Consider the following 25190-nt stretch of genomic DNA (forward strand, 5'->3'; position numbering starts at 1 on the left):
CACTTTAGCAGCTGCTGTGTCCAGAAAAGAATTACTTTGACTTGGCAGCGCTGGTGAATCCTCAGAGGGTATAGCTGAAAATCAACGCCAGATGGCTTGCTGCAGATGCTTCTAAAGGTTACGCTTGTCAGATCACCCTGGAGAGTGCTGCCGAGTTAACATGGAGATGCCACATGGGCCTCGGTGAGATGCAGGAGCGCCGCCCTCCAGCCCAGAGGCATCAGTCCTTCCAAAAAGCAGCTTAGTGAAAGATGAGAGAGGAGCGGGGCCAGACAGAGCAGTCTCCAGAAAGCCGTCTTTATCCTTGGTCTGACTGGAGTTGGCTGGGGCAAGCCTGAACAGACAGGCTTTTCCAGGAGGTGAAGAATTAGCCGTAGCTGCATTTTCTGGAAGCAAATCAATGTAGAAATTGAGCAGCTCCTGGAAGCACAGGCTCTTGCTTTTTGGGGACAGGTACACCTAGGTTGGTGTTCCTAATCCTGGGAGGGCAGAACATGTCAGCAAGATGCAGGGCCTGGGAGGATGACACCGGAAGTGCTATTGTTCTGTGTCAGATAGTGGCTGTGTTAAGACTGTAGAGCGTGTGTAGGTCACATGGGTTGTGTGGTTAGGACAACGTTGTAGAAAGTGGGCCTCTAGAAAGGGGCCTTCCCATGGAGGCTATTCAACTCCAGGTTCTGAGGCAGAATCCTCCCCAAGGGGGACGATTGTTGGGGCATCTGCGGAGCCTCACCTTGAGAAGCTTGGCAGGTAGGCTATTTGCTTGCTGCTGAAATGTGTTATTCGCTCTGCACGTGTCTCCAGAATCCTCACTGTGCCTTCACGCACTTTTCCAGCACTGCTGGGGGAGGCCTCTGGCTTTCAGTAATTGAGTTGAAGGTACCTTATGTGATTAAGCTCTCCTTATTTCCCTTTTTAGAAGAAAACTGTTATTTCTACCTTCGGCATGACTTCTAGGCTGGCTCAATTCCCCATCTTGTATATAAAAGTCAAGGTCACTGATGCGGCTGACGGGACCTGGACGCCCTTGTTAGATTAGGCACGTACTGCCTTTCAAGCCGGGCTTTCTTTTTCCCTCCCCGGAAAGTGCAGCCCACCGCCCATCAGCAGAGCAGGCATTGCCCTCTGGGGCCTGCGCAGGGGTTGTCGTGTCCAAGCTGGTGTACCCCATCTCCCAGGGGGCCTTTCCTGCATTGGGTGGGCCTGGCCGGCCAGGGTGTCCTGTCTGTGCAGTGGGCGTAGACCTTCTGCTCCGTGGGGCTCCTCTTGTTTCTGGAAGGTGAGGTGATGCTGTTTCTTTGGCTAGAGCCTTCCTTTCCTGGGCCAGAATGCTCTGGAGAGCTGACCCAGGAACCCCACATGGACAGTGACCCCCCCCAGAGTGGTTGCCTACAGCCCCTTCCTCAGATCCTGAAAGGCTCAAGAGACGCAGGTGTGGGTGGGGTCCTCAGGGGCAAGGGCTTGGGGCTTCAGTACTTCGCAGTCACCAGCAGAACACGTCACCAGCACGGGGGTCAGAGGGGCCTCCCTAGCCGTGCTGAGACAGGCAGAGACCCCACACCATCTTCACCACGGGTGATCCTATCAGGAGCTTGACCTCTCAGCTATGAACCCCTCACTGAATGCAGGCCCACATTATGACTTTTTGAGGCCCTGGATACTCTTGCCTCTGTGGGCCCTTTCCTCCATAAAAAGAATTAAAAATTATGTTTTATGACCATGCTGGTTTAATGGTGAATATATTAATATTATATATTAGAATGTTTTCTTTGACTTAAAAGTTTATTTATTTTCTTCTGACTTTAAAATAAAACATTTTCCTGGGCCCCTGGAAGTATTGTGGCCCTTGGGCACTGTGGCTGTTGTGATGGAAAGGTTGGCCCTGTCTGAACGTGAGTTCCAGAAAACAGGGTGACTGACAACTCTTCAGTATTCCTCAAAGCAGCCCTTTTAAGCACAGGGTCTGCTCAGATCTCAAAGCAGGCAGATCCATTTGCTTAGCAATAGTTTTTTTCTTAATAAACATTCCTCCTGGAGCAGTGCTAACTGAGGAGAATGCTGGAGTCAGGAGGAGGGGCAGGGGTGCAGGCCCCCAGTGCCCCTTGCATCCCAGGGCAGTGCAGATATCTGGTGGACACGCAGGTCACCCAGGGAGACCCCAGCGCGTGCACCGTGGCGCTTTCAAGCTGCATGACTTAGGAGGTCTCATCCCTCCTTGTGGTGAATCAGGGGCTCGAATACAACGCAGTACGACATGGCAGGACCTTGGCTCCAGCTTTATTCTGCCAGCGCAGCATTCACAGTTGGGCGAGCACCAGCCCCTCCCCTGGTGTGATCAGAGGGCTGGGGGAAAGATTTGAGGTTGTAGTCTATCTGACACGGCACAGGTGAGCGAGGGCCTTAGGCCCTCAGCCGTCACTGGTTCCCAGGGAGCCTTTCAGGGAATCAGTCTTGGACAAGTTAACTCCGACCTCTCAGTTCACCACCTGATCCCAAAGGGTAGCCTCTGTACATCATGCTCCAGGCCATCAGCAATCCAGATCGTTCCACCCCATCAGGGCTGTGAGACTGGTCAGTGGCTTTGCTGTCAAGGCACAGAGCAGGGGGAGGGTTAGGAATGGCTGGTGACACCCCCAGGGCACAGGTCATGTTCACCTCAGCCAGACAGGCAAGGCCATTTGTCCATGCAGAAAGAAACAGCCTGAAAAGACACACTGTCCAGTCCAGTAAATGCCACGTATAGTTCTAGAAGTCAACCAGTTCAGTGACCACTCGCCCCACTGGCTGGCATGTTTAGCAGTGATTCTTAAGCACGGATGGTTTCTTCCTGCTGTCATCTGAACTCCTTTCCTTTTAACTGCATACCGTATTTGTCCTTCTGTCGGGTAGCTTAAATTTGGTAAAGAAGGAACTCACGTTAAGGCAGCCTTTTTGAGAACATTGGCATCCTTCTTCCAGAATCACTGAAGCATCCAGTTAGAGGAAGGATTAGTAAATCCACTTATCCTCACATACATTTTGTTATAATAAGTTGTTGAAGTGTCGAGGCAGCTTGAGCAAATCGTGCTGTTTACAGCGTGCTATTGGAGCAGAGTTTAATTCTCTGGGGAGACAGAGGAGGAGGAGCAGGAGGGTAAAGTTAGGGAAGCTTAGTAGGCACTTTGAGGGCTAAAAACAGTAACATAACACATAAGGTGTGCCGGCATGGATAACTGTCTGCACGGGTACACTTCTGGGTCATTGGAAAGAAGTAGCAGGTCTCTAAAATCCAGGCCCCTGTCTCTAGATGGGACTGGACCATCAGCATAGTCAGTGTCTGGTTCTACTTTCATGGCTCCTTATGAGGAGAAAAAATCCCCACAGCTTGCCTTTCCCAGCTGCTCAGGTGCTGGTCAGCCTGGGAACTGGTCTTGTGTGGCCTGTCCTTGGCAGGAATGAGGAGGGGCCATGTGGTCATGCAGTCCCTTCCAGCCCTGACATCTTCTGGGTCTGTGATGACAAATGAGTGGTACAGATGTTCAGAGGAGGGAGATGTTATCATGGTGTATTAGTCAGGGTTCTCCAGAGAAAGAACCAACAGAATGTGCGCATATATATATAGAGAGAGAGAGAGAACGATTTATTTTAAGGAATTGGCTCACGTGATTGTGGAGGCTTGATAAGTCCAAAATCTGCAGGGTAGGCTGGCAAGCTTAGGACCCAGGGAAGAGTTGCAGCTTGATTGCAAAGGCTGTCTGCTGGTAGAATTCTTTCTTGCTCAGGGGAGCTCAGTCTTTGTTCTGTTAAGGCCTTCAACTGGTTGAGTGAGGCCCACTGCTTCATAGAGGGTATTTTGAAGCATGGAGCTTTCTTCAAAGTCCACCAATTTAAATGTTAATCTTATCCACAAAACATCTTCACAGAAACATCCAGAATAATGTTTGACCAAGTACCTGGGCACCATGGCCCAACCAAACTGACACATAAAATTAAGCATCATACATGGTATCTATACAACAGGTAAGATTTAATGAATAGGATTCAAATGCAGGCTGGTTAAGAAGGAAGAGTCCAGGGAAGGATGGCAGGAGGGCTGCAGGAGGTGGATGGGGTGGGAAGTCTGGAGGCCCTACAAGTAGGTGGGAGGGGACAGAGCTGGAGAAGAAAGCAGGGAGGAATGTGGAGGGCCTGTGTTTTTACCTCACAGACTGAACTTGATCCTGCACCCCCTTGGGGGTTAGTGTGATGAAGCTGTGCTCCAGGGGGACCAACAGACAGGAGGCAGTGGATAAGAGGCCACTGCAGGGGTCCAGTGTGAGTGATAAGGAGGCGATAAATGAGAGAAATGATGTGAATCCCGAACATTTAGCAGTAGATTGATGGGGAGGCCACTGCAGGGAAAAGGAAGGGAGAAGGAGGGTCCTTACTTAGGTGGCCTCTGGTAGGAAATGGCCTATGGGCCTGGGTCTATTTGCATAGTGGCCTGAAACTCAGGTTTTCTGGCTCCAGGGACCCTGGTGTGAGATTTGTGGGGATGTTTTCTGGGGCTGAGCAGGATTTGACCACCAGCCACAGGGCCTCCCGAAGCCCAGGCTGATGACGAAATGTGAAGACTCTTCGTAGCACAGCTTCTCAGGATGGGAGTGTGCGAGGGGCTGTGGGGAGCAGGTACCGGAGAGGGTGTTGGCCAGACAGGATGGGGAGTCCTGGGAGAAACACAGGTGTCACTCTGCCTACCTCCTGTCTAAGCAAGAAGACCAGGAACCCTGAGTGGCCACTTTTGGGAGCAAGAATGCTGAGAAACGCTGACTTCGGGTCCCACACAATCTCCATAGAGACTTAAAATACATTCTTCCCATTAAACCTTTATAGGAAATACAGTCTTGCCACACTTCTTCACTACCAGATGCCTGTGATGGCCAGGCTCACTTCCTCTCCTAAACACACACATGTCACACATGTGAGGACTTGGATATCCTACTTCTGTACAATCCTGAGTTTAGTAATGTTTCATCTGAACTCAGGCTGAGCCGGGCAACAGAGGGAAAGACAAGAGGGAAGAAGGTCGTGTTGGTTTTGTTTAGGGCTGTGTCTCAGGGTTAGGATGGCCTGGTAAGCTACTCTGATTTGCTCTCTGACTCACCCAGGAACCTGATTGGGGGTAACTTTGGGGTTGTAGTGACCAGGAGCACTGTGGGAGACTGTGCCCCAGGGTGCCTTCCTCCCCATCCTGCTGCCTGTGACCTCTCTCCTCCTGTCTCCCCATCAGAGATGCCGGGAGAAGCCCAGCCCTGGACCCGAGGATGACCCTTGCCTGCAGAGACAACCTCCAGAACGGGAACACTAGTGACTCCTCCAGCGGGGAGTCCAGCAGCGGGCAGTGGCCGAAGCGGGGCCCCTCACCGTCCCACGTCCGCTTCGAGGATGAGTCTGCTCGCGACGCCGAGTCCCGCTACCTGGAGCGGCTGCAGCAGCGGCAGCGCCAGGTGCTGGGCTGCGCGCTGCAGGCGGGCGAGCAGGGCCCGCTGCGCTCCAAGCCCGACCTCGCCGCCTACATGAACGGCGGCTTCCAGCGCAGGGAGGCCGGCGAAGGGGCCCTGCGCAGGCCCGGGGGCGGGCGGGATCGGAGGGCCCTGCCGGCGCCGCCGCCCGCCCGGGGCCGGGAGAGGAAGTGCCGAACCTGTGGCCACTGCCTGGAGGACCGGCGCCCTCCCCAGGGGAAGGCAGCCCCCGACCCGAGGGTCCTCCAGGAGCGCCACGCTGCCTGTGGGACGGAGGGGATGCTGGCGGAGCCCCTTAGCTCTCGGGGCCGGAGCGCCCCCATCAGGCCCCTCCCTGCGCAGCCAGGACTCCACACCCAGTGGATCCGGGAGACACACATCGGAGACCCCGTGCGCCCTGAGGAGGTGGACTCTGCCCTGGACAGCACGGACACCTCGGACAGCTGCCGGACCGATAGCGAGGAGGCCGGGACCTCTCAGCCCAGCAGGGCCCGTCTGCGGGGCTTCAGGCCTCGAGGAGGCCACAGGTGGTTCCGGAAGGCTGAAATGGAGCTGCCCCGGAGCCCTGAGGCCCGGCACTGCCCGCCTGGGGTTGACCTCGTGGAGGCTTCAGATGAGGGCAAAGAAGGCAGAGGACATGCACCTGAGGGGACTCTGTTTCCCAGAGAAGACGCTTTCTCGAAGCCTCCTGTCCTGGAATCTAAGAGGGCTTCCCTGGGGTCCCAGGGGCAGCCTGGACCAGGGCTGGGAAGTCACTGGGCTCACCCGGTGGATGCCAGGGCTCAGTGCAGGACAGCCTGTGCTGTGGCCTCCTGCATGAAGCTGGGGTCCTCCGGGCCAGGCAGACAAGCCCAGGTTGTAGAGGGTCCCGAGTCTCTGGAAACTCCCTCTGCTTCCTCCCTGCAACAGAGTCATGCAGAACCCTCGGCCCCCCATCAGGCCCAGCAGCCAACCGCTTCCCTCCCCGACGAAGGCTGGGTGCCAACCCCCCCGTCTTCAAGGAAAACCACCTCGCCTGGGTCTCACAGGCATACAGCCCTGGCTGGGCCCCGAGGGCCAGGGGACCAGGGAGAGCCTGTGAACACCCCCCGGCCTCCTTCAAGAAGTGTAGTTCCCAGGACCTGTGAACTCATCCCTCCACAGACCCAGCCCTGTGGCCCCCAAGTCAGGCACCCGCTGCTGGCCCTGTCCACCAACAGCTGTAACAACAGTGTGCCTTGGGGGCTGCAGGAGCCCCAGGGAGGAGCCAGCCCTGAGGGCAGGGTGGAGAAGGGCCCCCGAAGCAAGGAGCCCGAGGCACCCCTGGAGGACCGTGGAGATGGTAAGGGATTGCCCTGTCCAAGGCAGTCCTAGAGCAAAGAGCCCAGGCCAGCTCTGTGGCCCACCAGGCACTCAGAGTCTTCACTTACCTTTCATCTTGATAGGTGACATAGCCACGCACACTCGCAGCAGCCCGTTGGAGCCCCTCCGTTGGAGCCCCTCCGAGCAGCAGCAGGTGTCCGGGAAGCTGTGGGGTGTGTGGGCTGGATGCAGGATTCAACAGGAGCCTGGAGGCGGATTAGCCAACTCCCCCTGGGGGAGGCAGAACGTGGGGAGGCGGTGCTGGGAACTGCTGGGAGCCCTGAGGTGTGTATAGAAGCTCCAAGCTCTGTGGCTGCTCAAGGCCTGGGCTTTAGGGAGTTTGACTACCGCCAGAGCAGGAGGAGGCAGCAGCTCCAAGATTTACTATTTGCTCAGAGCAGTAAATGCCTCATAATCACGTGGCTGAGGCCCTGCCCCTTCAACATCTTCATTTCCTTCATGTACTCGTGCATTCATTCAGTATTGACTGAGCATGTGTTACCTGCCAGGCCCTGTACCAGGCACTGTGGGGAATGCATGAACTAATTCAGCAGCAGTCCTGCCCTTGAGGCCTTCTGTGGCCAGGCAGACGTGCTGTCTGGGGGACACGGTGACCAGCCGGCAGAGCCCTCCCAGACCCCTGGCGTTGCTGGGCAGGCTGGTAGGTTTCAGTGGGCAAGGCTGCTGAAGGAGGTAGGATTCACCTCTGCCCTTAGAAGCGTCCTCATATTGTGGGCAAATCCTGGGCGTGAGCAGCCTTAGGCTCTGATCCCCGATGTTGTGATCTGAGATGAGCGACTCAGCCACTCACTCAGGCCATATGGACATTACTGAGGATGTGGATGCCCCCCAGGGTGGCTGGGGCTGACCACCCCCTCCACTGCACAGGGAGACACAGACACTGTCCCTCTCTAGCCCTTGCTCACATGAACCTTGAGGAGGCAGGCCCCACCCTACGCTCCCTCCCGACCGTGCTAAGGTGTGGTTGCCTTCTCTCTGGTGGGCTCTGCTGGCTGCCACTGACCACTTCCTGCGAGGCTTCTGTTCTGAGATCTGCTGCCCTTTCTAGGCAGCCTGGCCTTCACCTTCTCAGGCTGGCCTGGAGCAGAGGGCCAGCTGAGGCTCCTCTCGTTAGCCAGGAGGTCCTGGGCACTCAACCCCTCTGCACCCCAGGCTCCTCCCCTGTACCTGAGGGTAATAACAGAACCTATCTCCTAGGAACTATGACATAATCTCTGTAGAGGGTTTAACTCATTGCCTGGCACATCATAGATGCTCCAAAAATGGTGGCTATCGTTAAAGCTGTAGGAAATCACAACCGACAAGATGGTGGTTTTTGTCCCAGGAATACAAAATTTCCCCCACTCCCACTATCTCTTGATTAGGAGGGACATGACTTATCACAAGCAGCCCCTTCATTTTACAGACATTTACTAATTATCTACTGTGTACCAGGTGCTGTGCTGGGGGAGATGGGGCTACAGAGTAAACAAGACCCCACCCCTGCCTTGTGGGTGTCTCACCACTGTCTCCACCGCTTTCTTGGGGCTCCTGTCCCGCCCCACCTTCCTCTGGCTCTCCTGCCTCTGTCTTGGGGAATGTCCCCTCCCTCCGCTGTGATCTGAGGCGATGGGTCAGTGACACGGAGGGATGCTGTGGTTGTTGCAGGAGGATGCCAGGGCTTTCTCGGCTCAGCAGCTGCTGGCACCGTCAGCACCGTGGGTGTCAGCCTCTCCCTGGCCTCAGAGGAGCCTGAGTCCAGCCAAGAACCAGAGGGAGGCCTGCAGAGGACAGAGTCAAGTTCCAGAGGACACGTGTCATCCCGGTGAGTGACAAGAGCAAGAGCCCTGACGGCAGGAGTGGGGGTCTGGGGATGCTGGATAGGGAAAGAGAGCCCCCTGGAGTGGTAGCGTGACTGACCTCACTACTCCCAAATCCTTGAAGGTTCCTAGATATGTCCAAGCACGGCACCCCAATACTCTTTTCTGAACCGTTTTGTTCTAACGTACTTGATTATTCATTCACCGAGCATTCGTTGAAGAGCCTTGAGCTCCAGGCGCTGTGCTGGGCACAGCTGACCAGACAGTCCCAGCCCTCAAGGTGCTCCCCGGATGGAGCCGTCTGTCTGAGGGGACTCGCTCCTGACTCGGGGCTTGGAAACAACCAGATGCTGAGGAATGCTGAGCCCAGCATTCACAGTGCCATTCTCTCCTGCAGCCTAGAGGGTCTGAGTCCACGCTCTGGGGCCTCACAGCCCTGGAAAGTTAGTCCTCTGGCTGGGACTTTCTCTTCTCCACTGCGTGCCACTCCTGGTGACATGTAGCCCAAGGCTTCACATGCCACCAAGAGCCAAGTCTCCATCTCCAGCCGGTGTGCTCCCCAGAGCTCAGATTTGTACCTCTGGTTTCCGCCAACGTCTCTACCCAGGGGTGTGAGAGGCACCCCAGACTCAACACTGCCACACCGAACTCTCGATCACTGCTGACCAAACTGGTCCCCCGATTGTCCTCCCAGCAAACACACCACCACCCACACGGTGCTCACCCCCAAATCTGGGCTGCTCTTCCTGCCTCCCCACTCGCATCCACTGCAAGTGCTCCCCAGCTCCCGTGTCCACCCTTTCCGTGCTTCTCCTGGTGTCAGCTGCAGTTCCTGTCTGGAGAACCCCTACCTGCTGTCTGCCTCCCTCTTGCCCCCTACAATTCCTTCTTCACACAGTGGTCAAACGTATCTTTTAAAACCTTAGAGGACGTCGTTTCTCCTGCTTAAACTGCCCCCCCCCCACCAATGGCTTTTCCTCTCACTTGAAATAGAATTCGAACCCCTTACCTTGGCCTACAGCTCAATGTAATCCGGCCTCCGCCTACTTATCGACCTCATCTGGCACGTCTTTCTCCCTTGCGCATTCTGTCCAAGTGCTAATGGCCTGGCCCTGTTGTGTTCTGGAACACACCGAGCCTCTCCCTGCCTGAGAGCTGTGGCGCCAGCTGTTTCCTCGCCCCGGAATTCTCACGTCCGGGCTTGGCAGGACTGGCTCCTTCTTGCCATTCACTTCTCACTTTAAAGATTTTATTTATTTATTTTTCCCCCCAAAGCCACAGTTGATAGTTGTATGTCATAGTTGCACATCCTTCTAGTTGCTGTATGTGGGACGCGGCCTCAGCATGGCCCGAGAAGCAGTGCCTCGGTGTGCGCCCGGGATCCGAACCTGGGCCGCCAGCAGCGGAGCGCACGCACTTAACCGCCAAGCCACGGGGCCGGCCCCTCACTTCTCACTTTAAATATCATCTTCTCGGAGAGACCTTTGCTGGCCACCCTGTCACTCTCTGCCTCACCCTACTCATCAGTCACTGACGGTATTCCGCCTTCGTTTACTAGTCTTTGTTTATAAGCTCCCGAGAGCGAGGACCTTGTCTGTCTTGCTTACCACATGCGCCAGTGCCTGCGAGAAGCCTAGAAGAGGTCCTGAAAAAATGCTGAATGAATGAAGGAATGAATGATTGGGTGAACCCGTGGTTGAATGTGATGCCAAGGATCTTGTCTGAGCTCTTCTTCCTAAAAGCTGCCCAAGCAGAGGACCCAGCAGAAGTCTGCTCAGCCTTTCTTCCTGCAGCCTGGCTGTCACTTCCTCCAGGAGGCATTGGGGCTGGCCCATCTGGGGCCCACAGCACCCTGAGGTCCAGTCCACCCTGGCCTCGGCCCCCTAGCCCTCTCCTGCCCACCTCATGTCCACCCTTGCATTTCAGAGCAGTACCAGGGGTCAGTGCAGGACCTGGCCCACCCTCAGCCGCCCCTTCTGAAAGGAACAAGAAAAGCAGCAGCAGCATCGCCTCCACCCTGGGGCTGAAAAAGTTCTTCTCGGCCCTGGGCCAGGGCACGCGGCCCAGGTTGGGCAAGTCCCACAGCTACAGTGTGGAGCAGCTGCCGCCGCCTGCGCCTGGCCCAGCTTCACACACCAGCACCCCCAAAGTGAAGAGAGCCCCATCCTTACAATCCCTGCATCTGGTGAGTGCTGAGGGCTCCAGCCGAGGGGTGTGTGAGGCTGCTGGTGGTGTAGCCACCATTGGGATGAAAGGTGAAAGGAGGGATGGAGTGTTGAGGATGCCGCCCAGGGAGCCCAAGGTGGGGAAGGGAAGCTGCTGGCATCCCCACGGTTGACCCCGGAGACCTGGATTCCCCTGGACACAGTGGGGGCGGGCAGCCTCCCACACTTCTGTTCTTCCGCCAGCTGCCCCCGCCTGGGCTCATCCTAGACTCCTCCCTCTCCCCTCCCTCAACCCTACCACCCCTGCCAAGTCCTGGAGTCTACTCCAGTTCATTCTGGAACCTTCTCCATGGCCACAGCGACTCTGTTAGTCTAGCACAAATCACTTCACACCTGGATTACCTCAAGGGCCTCCTGCCTGGCATCTCTACTGTGTCTTTCTCCACGTGCCTTCCAGAGTGGTCCTCCCATGTGCAAATCTGGCCTTGTCACCCCCTTGCTGAATATCCGCCATTGGTCCCTTATCACCCTCAGGATAAAGTTTAGATCACATGACACTGCCAAAGCGTTTCTGTGACCTGGCTGCTTCTGTCTCCCATCGCTCTCCTTCTAACACTCGGCCCCAGTTACCCTTGGCTTCCTTGCAGTTCTGTAATCAGGTCACACTCTGTCTGACTTTGAATCTTCACCTGAAATGTTTCTCCCACCTTCTCTACCTGCTAGTGTCAGCTCATCCATCAACACTTTAGGCATTGCCTCCCCCAGGAAGCCACTGCCAACCCTTCCTTGGGCTGAGCTGGGGGCCTCTACTCTGTGTTCCCATCTCATCCTGTGCTCCCCTCCTTCATGGAACTTGTCACATAATATTTTAACTGATTTTGATCTGTTTCCCCTCCCTGGAGCGTGAATTCTTTGAGGGAACAGCACTTGATCTTTATAGTCCCAATATTTGTACAATGGTTAGTATAGTATCCATACACAGTGAGGGAGGGAGGGAGGGAGGGAATGCAGGGCAGCAAGCTGAAGGTCTCCCTCCCCATGTGCTCGAGGATAGACCAGCAGCAGCGCACTGCCTCCCAGCTAGGTTTTGAAAGCCCTGTTCTATTCCAGGTGTTTCCAGGTATTGTGTTTGTTCTTCTGTTCCCTCCTCCCCTCCCCTGGACAGAAGGAAGCCCGTGGTTGTGGTTTGGGGCATTGGAGCCTTGCATTTTCCAGGCTGAGGTAGAAAAGAGAATGCAGGCCGAATGGAAATTCCATTGGTTGTCTCGCACCAGGAGCAGCACCTGGTACGGGGTCGGTGCTCGATGAGTATGTGCTGGGTGAATGAATGGAAGCAGAGCAGTGTAAGCTGGGGAGAAGAGCCCAGAGTGACATTGGGCTCCAGGAAGTCACTTTCCTCATGAAGTTAGATTTGTCCCATGTGTCTGAGCCGTGGTGCCCAGACGTGTTGCCATCAGAGCCCCGATCTCTGTGAACCCCTGGAGGGAAATGGTGCCGTTAGCGTAGTAGAGGGGTTACAGACAAGGTCAGCCGAGTGGGTGAAGAGAGAAAGTAAGCTGGCCCAGGAGGGGTGGGAGCAAGTGCAGGGAGGACGGAGCAGCAGAAAGAAATGTTCAGGAACTGAAAAAAGAGTTCTCACCCAGCAATATTTCTGATGTATCTCAGGGTGAACTGCTTCCTGTTGTGCTGCTGAGTGTGTGTGTGGTGAGAGGTGGGCGGAGGCGGCACTGGTTGCTGTTCATTTTGCCCTCCCGAGGGGCCAGTGGCCCTGTTCTCACTCCTAACCATGCTGGCTGCTCCCACATCTGCTAGTGGCTGCGGCTCCTTGACCTTTGAACCTGCATCTGGAAGGCTCTCCTCCCTTCCCCCTCTCTCTCTCTCTTTCCCTAGGGAACTCCTGCTAGTCCTTCAGGTCTGACTGAAGTTAAACATGACTTCTCCCAGGAAGCCTTCTTGAACTCTGATACAAGGCCAGGACCCTTCTTCAGTGTCTTGATAATCTGCCGTACTGCTTTAGAGCATAGATTCCAAATGCGATAAACGTGTGTAGTATTTGTTTGAAAGTCTGCTTCTCACTGCCTCCATCTCCACCACTCCCACACCCCACCTTCAGAACAGCCTCCTCACTGGGTCAGTTTCTAGAACACAGGTCTGATCTTGTAACTCTTCTGATTAACATCACTCGGTGGCTCCTTAGCAGGCCATATAAGGTCCTTCCAGGTCTGGCCCCTGGCTCCAGCCCGTCATCTCTGCAGCCTAGCCACCCAGACCATGTGTATGTTCCAGAACATACCACGCTTTCTCTCGCCTCTCCATGTCTTTGCATACGCTGCTGCTTCTACCTGGAGCACCTTCACCTCTGTCTTCATCTGGAGAGTTCGTGCTTCAAGCCTCGCTCAGGTGTCAGCTCCCCAGTGTCCCCAGACCTCCTAAGCTGAAGTCTGTCTCTCTGCTTCCCTGCACATTGTCTGTGCTTTTAGCTGAGCACTTACAACATGTGTTTAGAGCTTCCAACTTCCCTGTGCTCACCCCTGCCCCCATCATGGGGTGAACTCCTTGAGGGACTTTGTCTTGTCCATCTTTTTATGCACAAGGTTTTAAGGTGCATATGTACTTAGATAAAAATTTTTGAATGTAAGTGATTGTAAAAAGGATACTAAAGAATCACAAAATAATATTTAAGATTTTAACTCTAAAATTGTTTATTATCCTATAATTAACTTACTTTCACTTTTTTCTTAACGAGAAAATTAGATTTTCTTAATCAATGAGATCATTAGTATTATAGTACTAAGTTGTTATTGCAGCCAAAATTTAAAACAGTTGAAGCTTCAGATCACCTGTGTGGGGCCATCTCCTTGAGTAAGTTATGGTGATTCCTGTAGAGCACTTTGAAGTGATGACAGAAGCTCGTACCATTACTTTCCTAGAAGGCCCTCAGGTGTGTGGTTGGAGTCAGGTCATGTCAACCCCCTGCCAGGTGCCTTTTCTCACCTGCAATATTGGACCTTTCCCACCAGGGGTCACCCTCTCACCAGCATCGGAAAGCTGCCTCCTTTCAGAATCTCCATTATCTGCTGAGCGGCAAGGTGGACCGGTCCAGCCTCTACCTGGTAGGGGAGCCAGGGGACCACAGTGTGGCTGGCAGGTGAGAGTGGGCAAGTGGTTTGGAGGATAAACTCAGAAAGTGGAGTTCTCTGCAGTGGAGCTATAAGCTTAACTCCTTCCTGCCTCAGCAGCATGGCCCTAGGTGGGATCCCTGTTAAGGGAAAGTGAGGCCAGCTACCTGTGCCTCAGGTGCCACAGGGGTTGTGGAGCTGCACCTTAGTGCCCTCACCTGTGCGATTAAGCTCCAAGAAGGTGTGGGGTTGCTGGAAGGGGTAGAGTGGAAAGTTTGATTCCTCTGTCTACTATCTAATGACATCTTGAGATCAGAATGTTCAGAGAGCTTCCTTGGCCCAACTAAAGATCCAATTAAAGATCCAGAGACAGGGACCCCCAAAGATGCCCTTGACTTGTCACCCTGCCTAGAGAAATACCCCCTCTCTGATGAGACCCTCTAGGCTAGCTGCTCTTACCCGGGGCTCCATGGAGGGACTTCTAGGGGTCCGTTAATTCCTGGAAATTACATATAAAATTATAGCTTTTGTCAGATTCTTAGAGAGGTCTCTGCACCCAAAAAGATGAAAAACCACTGCTCTTGGTGGTGTGGGGGAGGCTTCTGGTTCTGCAACAGGCTCCGAGGAGCCTCAGACAGCTGTGGGAACCCGCCAGTCTCGGCGCCAGCAGGCTCTTTTGCTGGTTGAGGCCGGTGGAGCCCCAGCCTCCAATGCCAGTCGAGGGGCATCAGTCATCTTTAAGCCAGGGAGGGGCTGGGCCCCAGTGCCCAGCCCTCTGTGCCCTCACTCTGTCTCCGGTCCCCTCGCAGGCCAGCCAAGGCCGCGCCCCGCCGTGCCCTCAGCGTAGAGGACGTGGGTGCCCCCAGCCTGGCTCGCACAGTGGGCCGCGTGGTGGAGGTGTTCCCAGATGGCACAAGCCAGCTGCAGCTGCAACGCTCCCCAGAGGGCACTTTTGGCTTCTGTGTGGCCTCGGGGAACGGGCGCCGGGACTCAGGTATGCCCCTCCCCTTTCCGGGCTCTGCAGCCTTGGGCCTTAGCAAACCACAGCAGTGCCTTTGGCTGTGGTCATTTCTGGTCTTTGGCTGGGCAAGAGAGCTCTGGACTCAGAGAACCTCTCAGGAGGACTGGAATTCTCCCCTCAGGGACTCTCGGAAGAGTCCAGGTGTGGGGCTGCTGGAGGAAGGGGATAGACATGGCAACTTGGCTCCACCGTCCCTCTGCTGTCTTCTGACATCTTGAAATCAGAATCTTGAAGGCCATCTCTTCAGTGGAGAGCCAGAGGGAGATTCTTTGTGCTCACTGGTCCTCGGCAATCCGTTTGATGTGGCTGAGATGTTTACATGGTTCCCTTCCCCCAGCTGCTGAGTGTGTCTGGCCACGTGGAACGTGCCTGCCCGTCTGTACATCCAGGCCCCTCCCTCGGTGCTGGCTCCTGAGGGTTATGTTCACACAGATCCTGGCTCCAGGCCCCTGGCTGGGTTGCCCACTAGGTCTTGATTCAACACTGGCGGGGTCAGGGAGGGGCTCTGGACATCCTTCTGCGCTCCGGCCAGTTCTCAGGCTGCCCCCTGAGTCTTTTGGAGCAAAATGACTTGCCCAGGCTGTTACCCAAGATCTGTGGGCCAGAATCCATCTCAGGATGAGGGACCCTAAAAGATATTTCCCAGATCAGATGAATGGGGAAGGAAGACAGCTCTGCTAGGGGTGGGCAGGAGGGGAGAGAGAGAAAGAGAGAGACGGACACAGAAACGCATGTTCGGAAGCCTGCCCTGGCGGCTCTGCCGAGGAGGGTTTAGTCTGGGCTTTGATCTCCCAGGTCAGTTATTTAATCTGGAGAAAAACCTGCCTGCTGCCACATTTGCAGACGGCAGCGAGTTCTTGCATCTGTTCCTGTTTCAACAAAGGCATATTGAGCACCTCCTGGGCGCTGTAGGGACTGGGGGACAGCAGCCAGTGGAACAGACAAATCCCTGTCCCTGGAGTCCACGTTCCCGTGAGGGAGACAGGCTAGAGCCACAAAAAATATCCATTTTTATCTATTATGTATTCTATATGTCAGGTGGTGAAAAGTACTGAGAAACAAACAAAGTGGGGTAAGGGCGAGAGTGGACAGAGCGAGGGGCCGGAGAGGGGACTGAGCTTGGAAGGGGCATTGGCCTTCGTGCCGAGTGAGACGGGGGCCGCTGGGGCTGGGAGCAGAGACTGCCGGGCTCTGATGTACACTTTTAACGGGGTCACTGGCTGCTGTGTGAGACTGGGCCTGGTGGGACGAAGGTGGAACCAGGGAGACCAGTTATAAAGCTATTTCACTAATCCACGAAAGACGTGGGGGTGGCAGCGTGGGCTGGGCTGGCTGTGGAGACGGTGAGAGGTGGTTGGTATTTGGTTGACTTGAAGGTAGTTTTGATTCGGTTTGCTGACGGATTTTACATGAGTGTGAGAGGAAGAGAAGACAAGTTTCTCCCCACTCTGGACAGGAGGACACAATGTCTTCCTCACAGGGAGATGGCGTTTGTGAACACATATTGGTCATCATAAAGCATAAAGCAGGCTGCTAGCCACTCCGCCTGTTCCTTGGGCTTCCTGTCTCCTCAGGTGAGGGGAAAGGGAGCCCCGGAGGCAGTGTGAGGCAGGGGGTAGACACAGTTTGGTTTGTACTCCAGCGCCTCTGCTGGCTGTGTGACCTTAACTCTCTGAGCCTCAGTTCTCTGATCTGAAGATAATAAAACTTACCTGGCAGAGTCATAAGGAGCATTCGAAGAGGTACATAGGAAGGTGCCTGGCACTTTTCTGCCCTTCCCTCTTCAGGAAGAGAACGTGTATTTGGGGAGCAGAACTCCAGACGGGGACCGGCACAATCTGCACCGTCTGCCCATGTGAGAGCGTACACAACCGGGCATTGTTCTCTGCCTTCCCTCCTCCCCAAAAGTGCTTCAGGCCCCTTTGTGGCAGGGGGAGCCCCTCTCCTGTCACCTGTCATGGAGTCCTGATGGACAGGGGTCTCTAATGACCAAGGGCTCTTGGGGTCTGCCCTGGCCTGCTCCCCAGGGCACCCCTCACCTGGGTTGGTGCGAGCTCTTCCCTGTCCTGCCCAGGGGGTGCCCTGCTGCTGCTGCTGCAGTTGGCCGTTGGATGTCACACAGAGATCCCCACGCACACAGGACCACAGGATGTGGCTGGTGCTGGACAAGTTGCCATGTCTGTCCCCTTCCTCCTTCACGTCTCCTCGGCCTCAGAGGGGCCTGGGCAGGGGCTGGTTTGCATTCCTCACTAAAACATCAAGATGCTGATGTTAACTTGCTGGCTCTCACATCGATTCTACACAAGCCTGTGAGGACAGCAGGCTTTGCCTTCTGCTTCTAATTGAACACCACACAGAGACCATCCATCCTTAACCAAGGCCATTTCCAGCGGACAGTAAATGCCCACAATAGCAGTCTCTTGGTCATATTTTTGTGTGTGTGTGCGGAAGATCAGCCCTGAACTAACCTCTGTTGCCAGTCCTCCTCTTCTTGCTGAGGAAGACTGGCCCTGGGCTAACATCCGTGCCCATCTTCCTCCACTTTATATGTGGGACACCTGCCACAGCATGGCTTGACAACCGGGTTGCAGGTCCGTGCCTGGGATCTGAACCTGTGAACTCAACCACCACGCCACCAGGCTGGCCCCTTCTGTCATATTTTTATCATAACTTTCCGTTGTGAAACCTACCCCAGAGTCTCCCCAAAATGGCCCGCATGACGTCAGTGTCTGGTCTGGCTCTGGCTGCATTCTTTGGGTTTTCCCATCACTCCCCACGCATGTCCTGCTGTACAGTAGCCATTTCCGCAGGCTCCGCCCCTCCCCTCCTTACCTGCCCTCTCCCCGTGCCACCAACATGCAGGCAGGGCACCAAGCAGTTAAAACACCAGATAGAAGAGGAAAAAGGGCACAGGCTGAGAGGAAAGCCCTGTGCAGCCTAACGGCGCACATACCATGTCAGGAAGAGACAGCCTCGCAGGAAAGGCTCTGCCTGGCCAAGAAGCAGCGAAAGGGATTTCTGTAACTCAGACCAGGGAGAGGGACCGCGTCGAAAGCCTGGATTGGCTAGACCCGGAGCTACAAACCTTCAGGTGCCTTGGAGGAGATTTCAGTGCACTTTCAAACCCAGATTCCAGAGGGTGGGCTCTGCGAAGCCTGACTTCTATTGGGGCCAGGGAGCTCCTGGGGGGCTAGGTGGACAGAGAGATGACCTCCCACTAGCCCACGATGTGTTAAAGGGCTTCAAGCCAGAGACTGAGGAACCAGATGAGATGCCTTTTTGGGTCCCTTCTAAGAAAGCTGATTTTGGGAAGAGGAAGTGGAGAGTAATGTGTAGGCAGCTGCTTAATGCTTCTAACTCAGAGCCAGCCAGGAGCCAGGAGCCAGCAGCCAACCTAGGCTGGGGAGCAGTGAGGGTGTTAAGGGGGTGCTTGGCTGCCCCAGTGACTTCGACAGGTGTTGTCAGCTGCACAGAGGCCGCCCCTTAGTCCTCCAGCAGGCTGGGCTGTGCTCTCAGACACTGTGCTCACTCAGGGTGGGGTGCCCAGCTTTCCCTGGAGGAGCCTGTGCCTCCTTGCATCTCTCAGGTAAAAGTAGCTGACGGGGAGTTTGAAAGGTTTTCTGCAGAAGTTGAGACGAGAGGGGTCCCTCAGCTGGACTCTCCAGCACTGCGTGGCCAAGAGAGGCCAGGGGAACCCAGCCGGGCCAGCCTGAGGCTCCACAGAGCCTGCTCCACTGACATGGGGTTGCCGGGTCAGACCTGGGGAAAAGAGGAGAAACACGTTCTCCCCCGGCTCACTCTGCACCTTAGAGACCCAGGGAATGGTCCTCCTGGCCAGGCCGGGCCTCTCGGGGGCACTGGCGGGGAGAGGGTATGTGTGAAGTGAAAAGGGAGCTGCCATGGCTTTAAATGGGGGTAGAATCTTTATGTTTCCTGGGCTTTTGCCAAGATGCCTCTAAATCCTAAGTGAGGAATCCCATCCGAGGAAGACTGAGGCCAGGGCTAGTTCTAGACAATACTGTAAAGCAAACCAGGGTTGGACTTGACCTCGGCCATGTTTGCTACTCCACTGATACCTTCCCACCACTCCAGCCACTTGAGGGCAGCAACTGGTCTATTTGTGAATCCCCCCTAGCACAGTGCCAGGCATGTAGTAGGTCTTTTTCTTAATTTTTAAACATTATTCTCTTCCCTATTCTATAATCAAAGCTCATCTCAGAAAAAGATAAGATTAGCTCATTCACACTGGGGTATACATGAATAATAACAGCTTAAAGCATTATTTATACTAGGGGCATTTTAATAGAAGAGATGGAGAAATGTTATACCATAGAGGCAGGCACACTGTATCTATGTGTAAAGCTAGTTGTAGTTGTGAGGTGGAAATTATGAGAGTGTGTGTGTGTGTTTGTGTGTAGAAGTGCCCTGTATGAGCACCTGCCCCCCGCAACCCCAGGGAGCACCCACCTGGTCGGCATTCCACAGAGATGCATGTCTCTGATTTGGATTTCATTTGTTCAGTTCTCCCATTTTCCTTTGCAGGGTTCTACGTGCAGGCGATGGCTGACGAGAGCACGGCCAAGCTGTACTCGGGGCTGCTGGGGGTGGGGGATGAGCTCCTTGAGGTGAACGGGGCCAAGGTTGCGGGGCTGGGCCTGGCTCACATTAAGGAGCTCCTGGCGCACGCAGAGAGCTTGTCAATCCGTGTGCTGAGGCAGAGGCCTGTCCCACGGTGACCCAGAGGTGCTTTTGACCTCACTGTCATCCCCTTGGAAGCCTTGAACCGCCCCAGGGGGGATGGCTGGGAATGTGCCGACAGAGCTGCTGTGTTCCCCGAAATGAAGATGACAGTGGCATGTAACCCTGGGCTGTGGCAGGGCCTTGGTGATGGACCACCCTAGGGAGAGAAAGGAGCCTGTTCCTGTGTTTTGTTTAAGGATGTTAATTTATGCGGAGCTAGGGAAAGAAAGTATGGGTGTCCCTCCATGCCTGAGGTGGTGTCAGCCTCTTTCTGCACCTTTGTTGGCAGGGGAGGAGAGAGATTCGCTGGGTCCCTGAGTGTCGCCTCACCCCCAGGGCCCATCCCACTCTCTGTCGGGCTCCCCCAGCCTCTCACACTCCAGAACCAAAGAAAGTGCTTGGCCACATTGGCCTCGAGCCTGCCTTTTTCAGTCTCATTTCTCCCAGCTCCCATTTGACACCTTTGCTCTTTTCCAGAAATGGGCAAAGTGTCCCGGAGTAACAGCCTTACAGCCATTGACCATATATTCCAAACCTAAAATCAGAACATATGGGCTGGTTTGAGAACATCTGGGAGATGTTATCTGGTAGCCAGAATATTAAGAATTTCTGGGAAATTTTTGTGATATATAAGGTTGACGGAAAAAAAATGAAACCAAGACCAATTTCAGGGAAGTGCAGCTGTGGCCAGTGGGACTGGCCAGACCGGCCCTGCCCTCACCACCCTCCCCTCCGCCTCTGCCCAGAGCGAGGCTGGAGCTGCTGCAGCCTCTATCTTCCTTCTCCTGTCGGGCTTGGACACAGGGCTGCAGCTGGTGCCAACTCTCCCCAGCCCCAAGCTCTGCCCAGACTCCCTGCGGGCAGCTGTGGGTGGGGTGGCCAGGAGGGAGATAGCAGGGGACAGGTGGGCATGGGCTATCCTGCCTGGGCACTTCCCCGCTCTAGGCCTGAACAGTGCCCAAAGGGTTGGGATGCTGTGGGAATGGATGGCTGTGTGTCAGTCTTAAATTATTAAAAAGGAAAGCTGAAGCTTCTCCCACTCTGAGTTGCTAAATTCTGGGCTGGACACTCACTTGACCTTCAGTAGCTGTGGCAGGGGGTGGTGGGGGGAGGGAGGACACAGGCACAGCAGTGGGCTGTGTTGGGCATGCCAGAGGGGGAGGCTGGGGAGGCCCCCAGGGTGGGGTGAAAGCCGCAGAAGCGTCCAGAGACAGTAGTTTGTCTGGGGGAGGAGCCCGGGGGAGGTGCATTCAGGAGCAGGAGGCAGGATGGAGTAAGGGGCCTTGGAGACGCAGTTGGGGGCGGAGTGGGCAGCTCAGGGCTGTTTGAGAACTTGGATGGGTGCAGGCTGTGAGAGAAAACATACAGCCTTCAGCAGAATCGGGTAAAAATGAGTGTGACGGCAGCTTTCAGCAGGCAACGTGACTGTGTGTGTGGGGGGGTGTTCCCCTGGGGCTAGGGCCTTGTCAGCAGGAGCCAGTGAATACCCCTCTTCACTGCCGCTGGAAGCTAGAGGGTGAGGGGGGCTCCAGAGCCCCCCAGGACGGCCAGATGGGGAAGCTGTGCTCCCCTGGGGTGGGGATGAGGGAGGAATGGAGAGGCTCTAGCAGGTGAGCAGAGGGGCCAGTGGAACAAGTTCTTGGGCCTTCAGGGTGTGAAGAGGGCACTGGGACACCTCAGAGACCACCTGGGGCCCCCAAAGCATAGAAATGGCCCCACAGCAGGAAACGACGGGCGTGGGGAAACCTTGGTGGCTCCTGTACCCCAGTTCCTTGCCTTGAGGTCATGAAACTTGGGGGAAATTTCATGTTGAAAAAAGCTTCTAGGGGCAAAAGGCACTTCGGTTTTCTCTGTATGGTGAGGACAACATGCTTTTCCAGCCCCAGCTGGGAAGAAATGAGAGTGGGGGCGTTCTGGCTGGGACAGGACAGGACAGGACAGGGAAAGGCACCCAAGGAGTACAGAGCAGCTGCATCTATTACCTCCCAGGTGTGGGGCCAGGCTCTTGACACATCATCTTAGTTCGTCCTTAAAATAGTCCTGCCGGGTATGTCCTGTTTACTGTCTTCATTTACACAGATAGAAAACCACGGTCAGCGACAATGACAGGGCATACAGATCTGGCCCCTCTGACTTGGGGCTACTCTTCCTCCTGCAGCCCCCCTCACCCCACGCCAGAAAAGGCTTGACGGAAGCGGGTGGGAGGGAGGCACTCTGGACTGTGTGTGAAGTAGACCAGCCTTGCTCTCATTCCAAGGAGGCAGAAGGCGCTCCATACCTAGGCTAAAGTGATGCTGGGGCCCTGACTTTTGTGTGTGTGTGTGGGGGGTACACTTTGGTTCCCCCAGCCTCCTCTCTGACCCCATCTGCCCTGCCTGGGGAGCTGCTGACCCAGAAAGCTCTGTCCAGCCCTGCATCATCCACATTACCCACAGGACCATCAGAACCCTCTTCCTCAGAACCTAGTGTGTTAACTAGGAGCCAGGCCAGGTGCCAGGCAGCAGCCAGGGAGATGAGAAAGAGGGGCTCTTCCTCCCGGGTCTACAGTCTAGGGGAGACACTCAGACATTACGGCCCGCCTGTGTGTGCAGCCAGAGAAGCTGCCTCCTGGGTAGCCTGGGGCAGGGAGCCTGAGAGCCAGCAGTGATCAGCTGAGGGAAGGAGGCTTACCCAGGAGGTGCCCCCCTGCAGGGTTCTGTAAAATGAGGAACTTACTGGAAGGTAAGAGAAAGGACCATCAGGCACAGAAAATAAGCAGCATGTGCCAACCTGTGTCCACTCCGCGGCAGTTTAATGGTATTCTGTGTGTCCAGACCTCGCTTCACACAAGAATCTGACATGGGGACTACACAGAACAGAAAGTGGCACCCACTTTGGCCTCAGTCATGTCCATATCCTTAGGGTGCGAGTGGGGGTGGGGGAGCAAGTTCAGAAACCACCAGCAGAAGTCGCGGGCCTGGACGGAGGCCTGTTCTGACTTCATTTTTTTCAGGGCGCGTCTTCCCGGTGGCCGAGGGGCCTGCGGGAGGCGAGAGCCCTGGGAGGGAGAACCGAGGTCTGTCGTGGGCCAGCGACCAACCAGGAGGCGACTGTGCTGGGACAACGGCCCCGCGCCCGCCCCGCCCTCACTCCGCTCGCCCCCGCCTTCCCCAAAAGGCTACTTTGCTCCGACGCGAGTGTCGCCTGCAAGTCGGGGCGGCCCTGCGGGTCGGGGCAGGTCGCAGGCGGCCGGCTCTGAGCCAGCTGCGCCCTGCCCGCCACTCGGCCGCCCGGAGGTTCCCGCCGCGCCGGCAGGAGGCGCGGGGCCGGGGCTGCGCTCCCGCCTTCCAGCCTTGTCCGCTCACCCTGCCGCCGTCTCCGCGCCGCCGGGGACAGGAGATGGGGCACCGGGCGCCCTGCCCCGCCTCGGACGTCCAGCCAGCGCCGGCTCGGTTTGACGGGGGCTGGGGTCTTGGGGGGTTACACGCCCCCCCCCCGCCATCTCCCACTCCTCATCCCCCCCACCCCCGACGCAAGACACTCTGCTCGACGCGGAGGCCGGCACGAAGACGATCCTCATTTTGCCCTCGAGGAACGCGCAGTGAGGGGCGGGGAGAGGGACAGACTGGAGAACTGCGCGGCGACCGCGCCGAACGCGCTGCGGGGACGAGCTGGAGCTGGCCCGGGGGACGGGAGAGGAAACGAGGCGACGCAGGGGCTGGCACGCGTGGCTGGGGCGCAGCGTCCCGAGGTCTCGCGAATGATGGAGGAACCGCAGGCACCACTCGAATTTTGGAAATCAAGGTTAACCTGGGAATTCAGGGACGTGCAGCCGCCGTGCCGTCCCCCACGCTGCTCCGCCTGTTCCGCAAATATTCCAGAGCTCTGTTGGGGACATTCAGGACACAATCCTGAATCCTCACGGCAGTTCTGCGGAAGAGGGACTACTTATCTCCGGGTTACAAACTAGAGTCCGAGACTCAAAGGTTAAATCACTCATCCAAGGTCACAACAAATAATTAGATCAGGAGGATTTGAACTCGGCCCTCTGCGACTCCACCCTGCGTCTGTGCACCCTCTGGGGACCTTGTGGGACTCACCTCACTCGGAGGCCCTGGAGCACCCCCTCCCCGGACCGCACAGACTGCGGGGCGGAGCGGCGACCCCGGGCGCCGACACCAGCTCGGGAGGCCCCTCTGAGCCGGCCGCCGCCGACCTCCGCGCGCGGGCGGGCGGGGGGGGGGGGGGAACTTCGCTTCCATTTCTCCCCGGAGACATGGGGTGGGCGCTCCCAACTCCCCGCCGGGGGAGGGGAGAAGGACGGCGGACTACTTTCCAGAACAGTGCTTTCCGAATTGCGGGCACAACGCACTCGGGGATCACAAAAATCTATCTTGTGGGTTGAAACCAGTATTTGAAGAAAAAAAAAAAAAGAAAATATCACTACCTTGCACAAGGCGAGGGTAGATATTGTCTGGGACACGCTGCTTTCAGGTGTGTGTGTGTGTGTGTCCTGAGTTGTAATTTAAAGTGTTGTGAAGGCCCTGCGCTGAAGGAAAGCAAAGAACACGTCCTCGGGGCTAAGGCTTAGGAGGCTGCCTCGGACCCTCCATTCCGCCCCGCATTCGCCTCTGGCCTCCTGGGGCCGCGCGCTGCCTGCCAGGCTGCTGAAGAACCTTACAGGGCTGGTGGCCGGTCTGTGTGCCGGGCCCCTGGGGGGAAGAGGCATCCTTGATTTTACATCCCTGTCGCCAAGAGGAGGCCCATGTCCCAGAAGTGAAGTGCAGTGACGTGATGGGACTTCCTGGTCCTGCAAACTGGCTTCTGGGCATCGGGCTTCCCACATGAGTATTTATTGGCCGGAGCTTCAGGGTGTTGGTCTGCGACACTGCCATGCCCCAACTCCCTGTGTGCATCCACCCACCCATTCATCAAGCTTATGTGTGTGTCCTTGCTGGAACGCTCTTCCCCTTGTCCACCCACAGACCCCCTGGCAGCCTTTAAAAATATTAGAGGTGCCTGCCCTGGGAAGCACTCCATGACACCCTGCATGCTGACTTTGGCCCCCTCCCCTTAGGTCCCATAGAATCGGGCACCAAGGGCTCTTTATTGTGGCTCTTTTCACACAGAATGCTTGTTTATCCTCCACCAAACTTACCTGGCAACAACTGGACTTCCCTGCTCCATCCGCCCAGCCCATTCCCCACCCCGGATCCCCAGGCTGGTTATGGAGCTGTCACCAGATCCCCTTCCCTCTCTCCTTCCCCCCCCCATCTTCTGTGAAGTTTCCCTCTTTCCTACAGAGCCAGAGCACCTGCTTAGATGTGGCAACAGCCCTCCTTGGCAAGCAGCTTTGCCCAGCTCTCAGGCTGTGGGTTTGGCCAGGTCGGAGTGCTGGGCCCTGAGGAAGGGGCTGCTGGGATTGGCTCTGATTCTCTGTCCATGGAGCCAGGCCTTAACAGCTGCCCTGCCAGACCTGCAGGGTATCTGGGGCTCTTCTGTGGATGCCGGGCTGCCCGCTGGGC

At 56.0% G+C, this 25190-nt stretch overlaps 1 protein-coding gene across 2 annotated transcripts in view; it reads left to right on the forward strand.

Annotated features, from left to right (window-relative positions):
* KIAA1614 (KIAA1614 ortholog) overlaps nt 1-20725 on the forward strand; it is a 37356-nt gene extending 16631 nt beyond the window's left edge. The window contains exons 5-10 of one of the 2 annotated variants that reach the window (XM_087438680.1): nt 5249-6801; nt 8490-8646; nt 10568-10826; nt 13827-13954; nt 14735-14919; nt 19489-20725. In XM_087438680.1, coding sequence (XP_087294806.1) covers nt 5249-6801; nt 8490-8646; nt 10568-10826; nt 13827-13954; nt 14735-14919; nt 19489-19682 — 2476 coding nt within the window. In that variant the 3' untranslated portion in view covers nt 19683-20725. Of the gene's footprint in view, nt 1-5248; nt 6802-8489; nt 8647-10567; nt 10827-13826; nt 13955-14734; nt 14920-19488 lie in introns of those variants that run through there. The other variant, XM_087438684.1, reaches the window with a different exon arrangement.
* The last annotated feature ends 4465 nt before the right edge of the window (nt 20726-25190 follow it).

Source organism: Ceratotherium simum, chromosome 2 (genome assembly GCF_057802395.1).
Source record: "Ceratotherium simum simum isolate JZ-2026a chromosome 2, ASM5780239v1, whole genome shotgun sequence".
Classification (NCBI taxonomy): domain Eukaryota; kingdom Metazoa; phylum Chordata; class Mammalia; order Perissodactyla; family Rhinocerotidae; genus Ceratotherium; species Ceratotherium simum.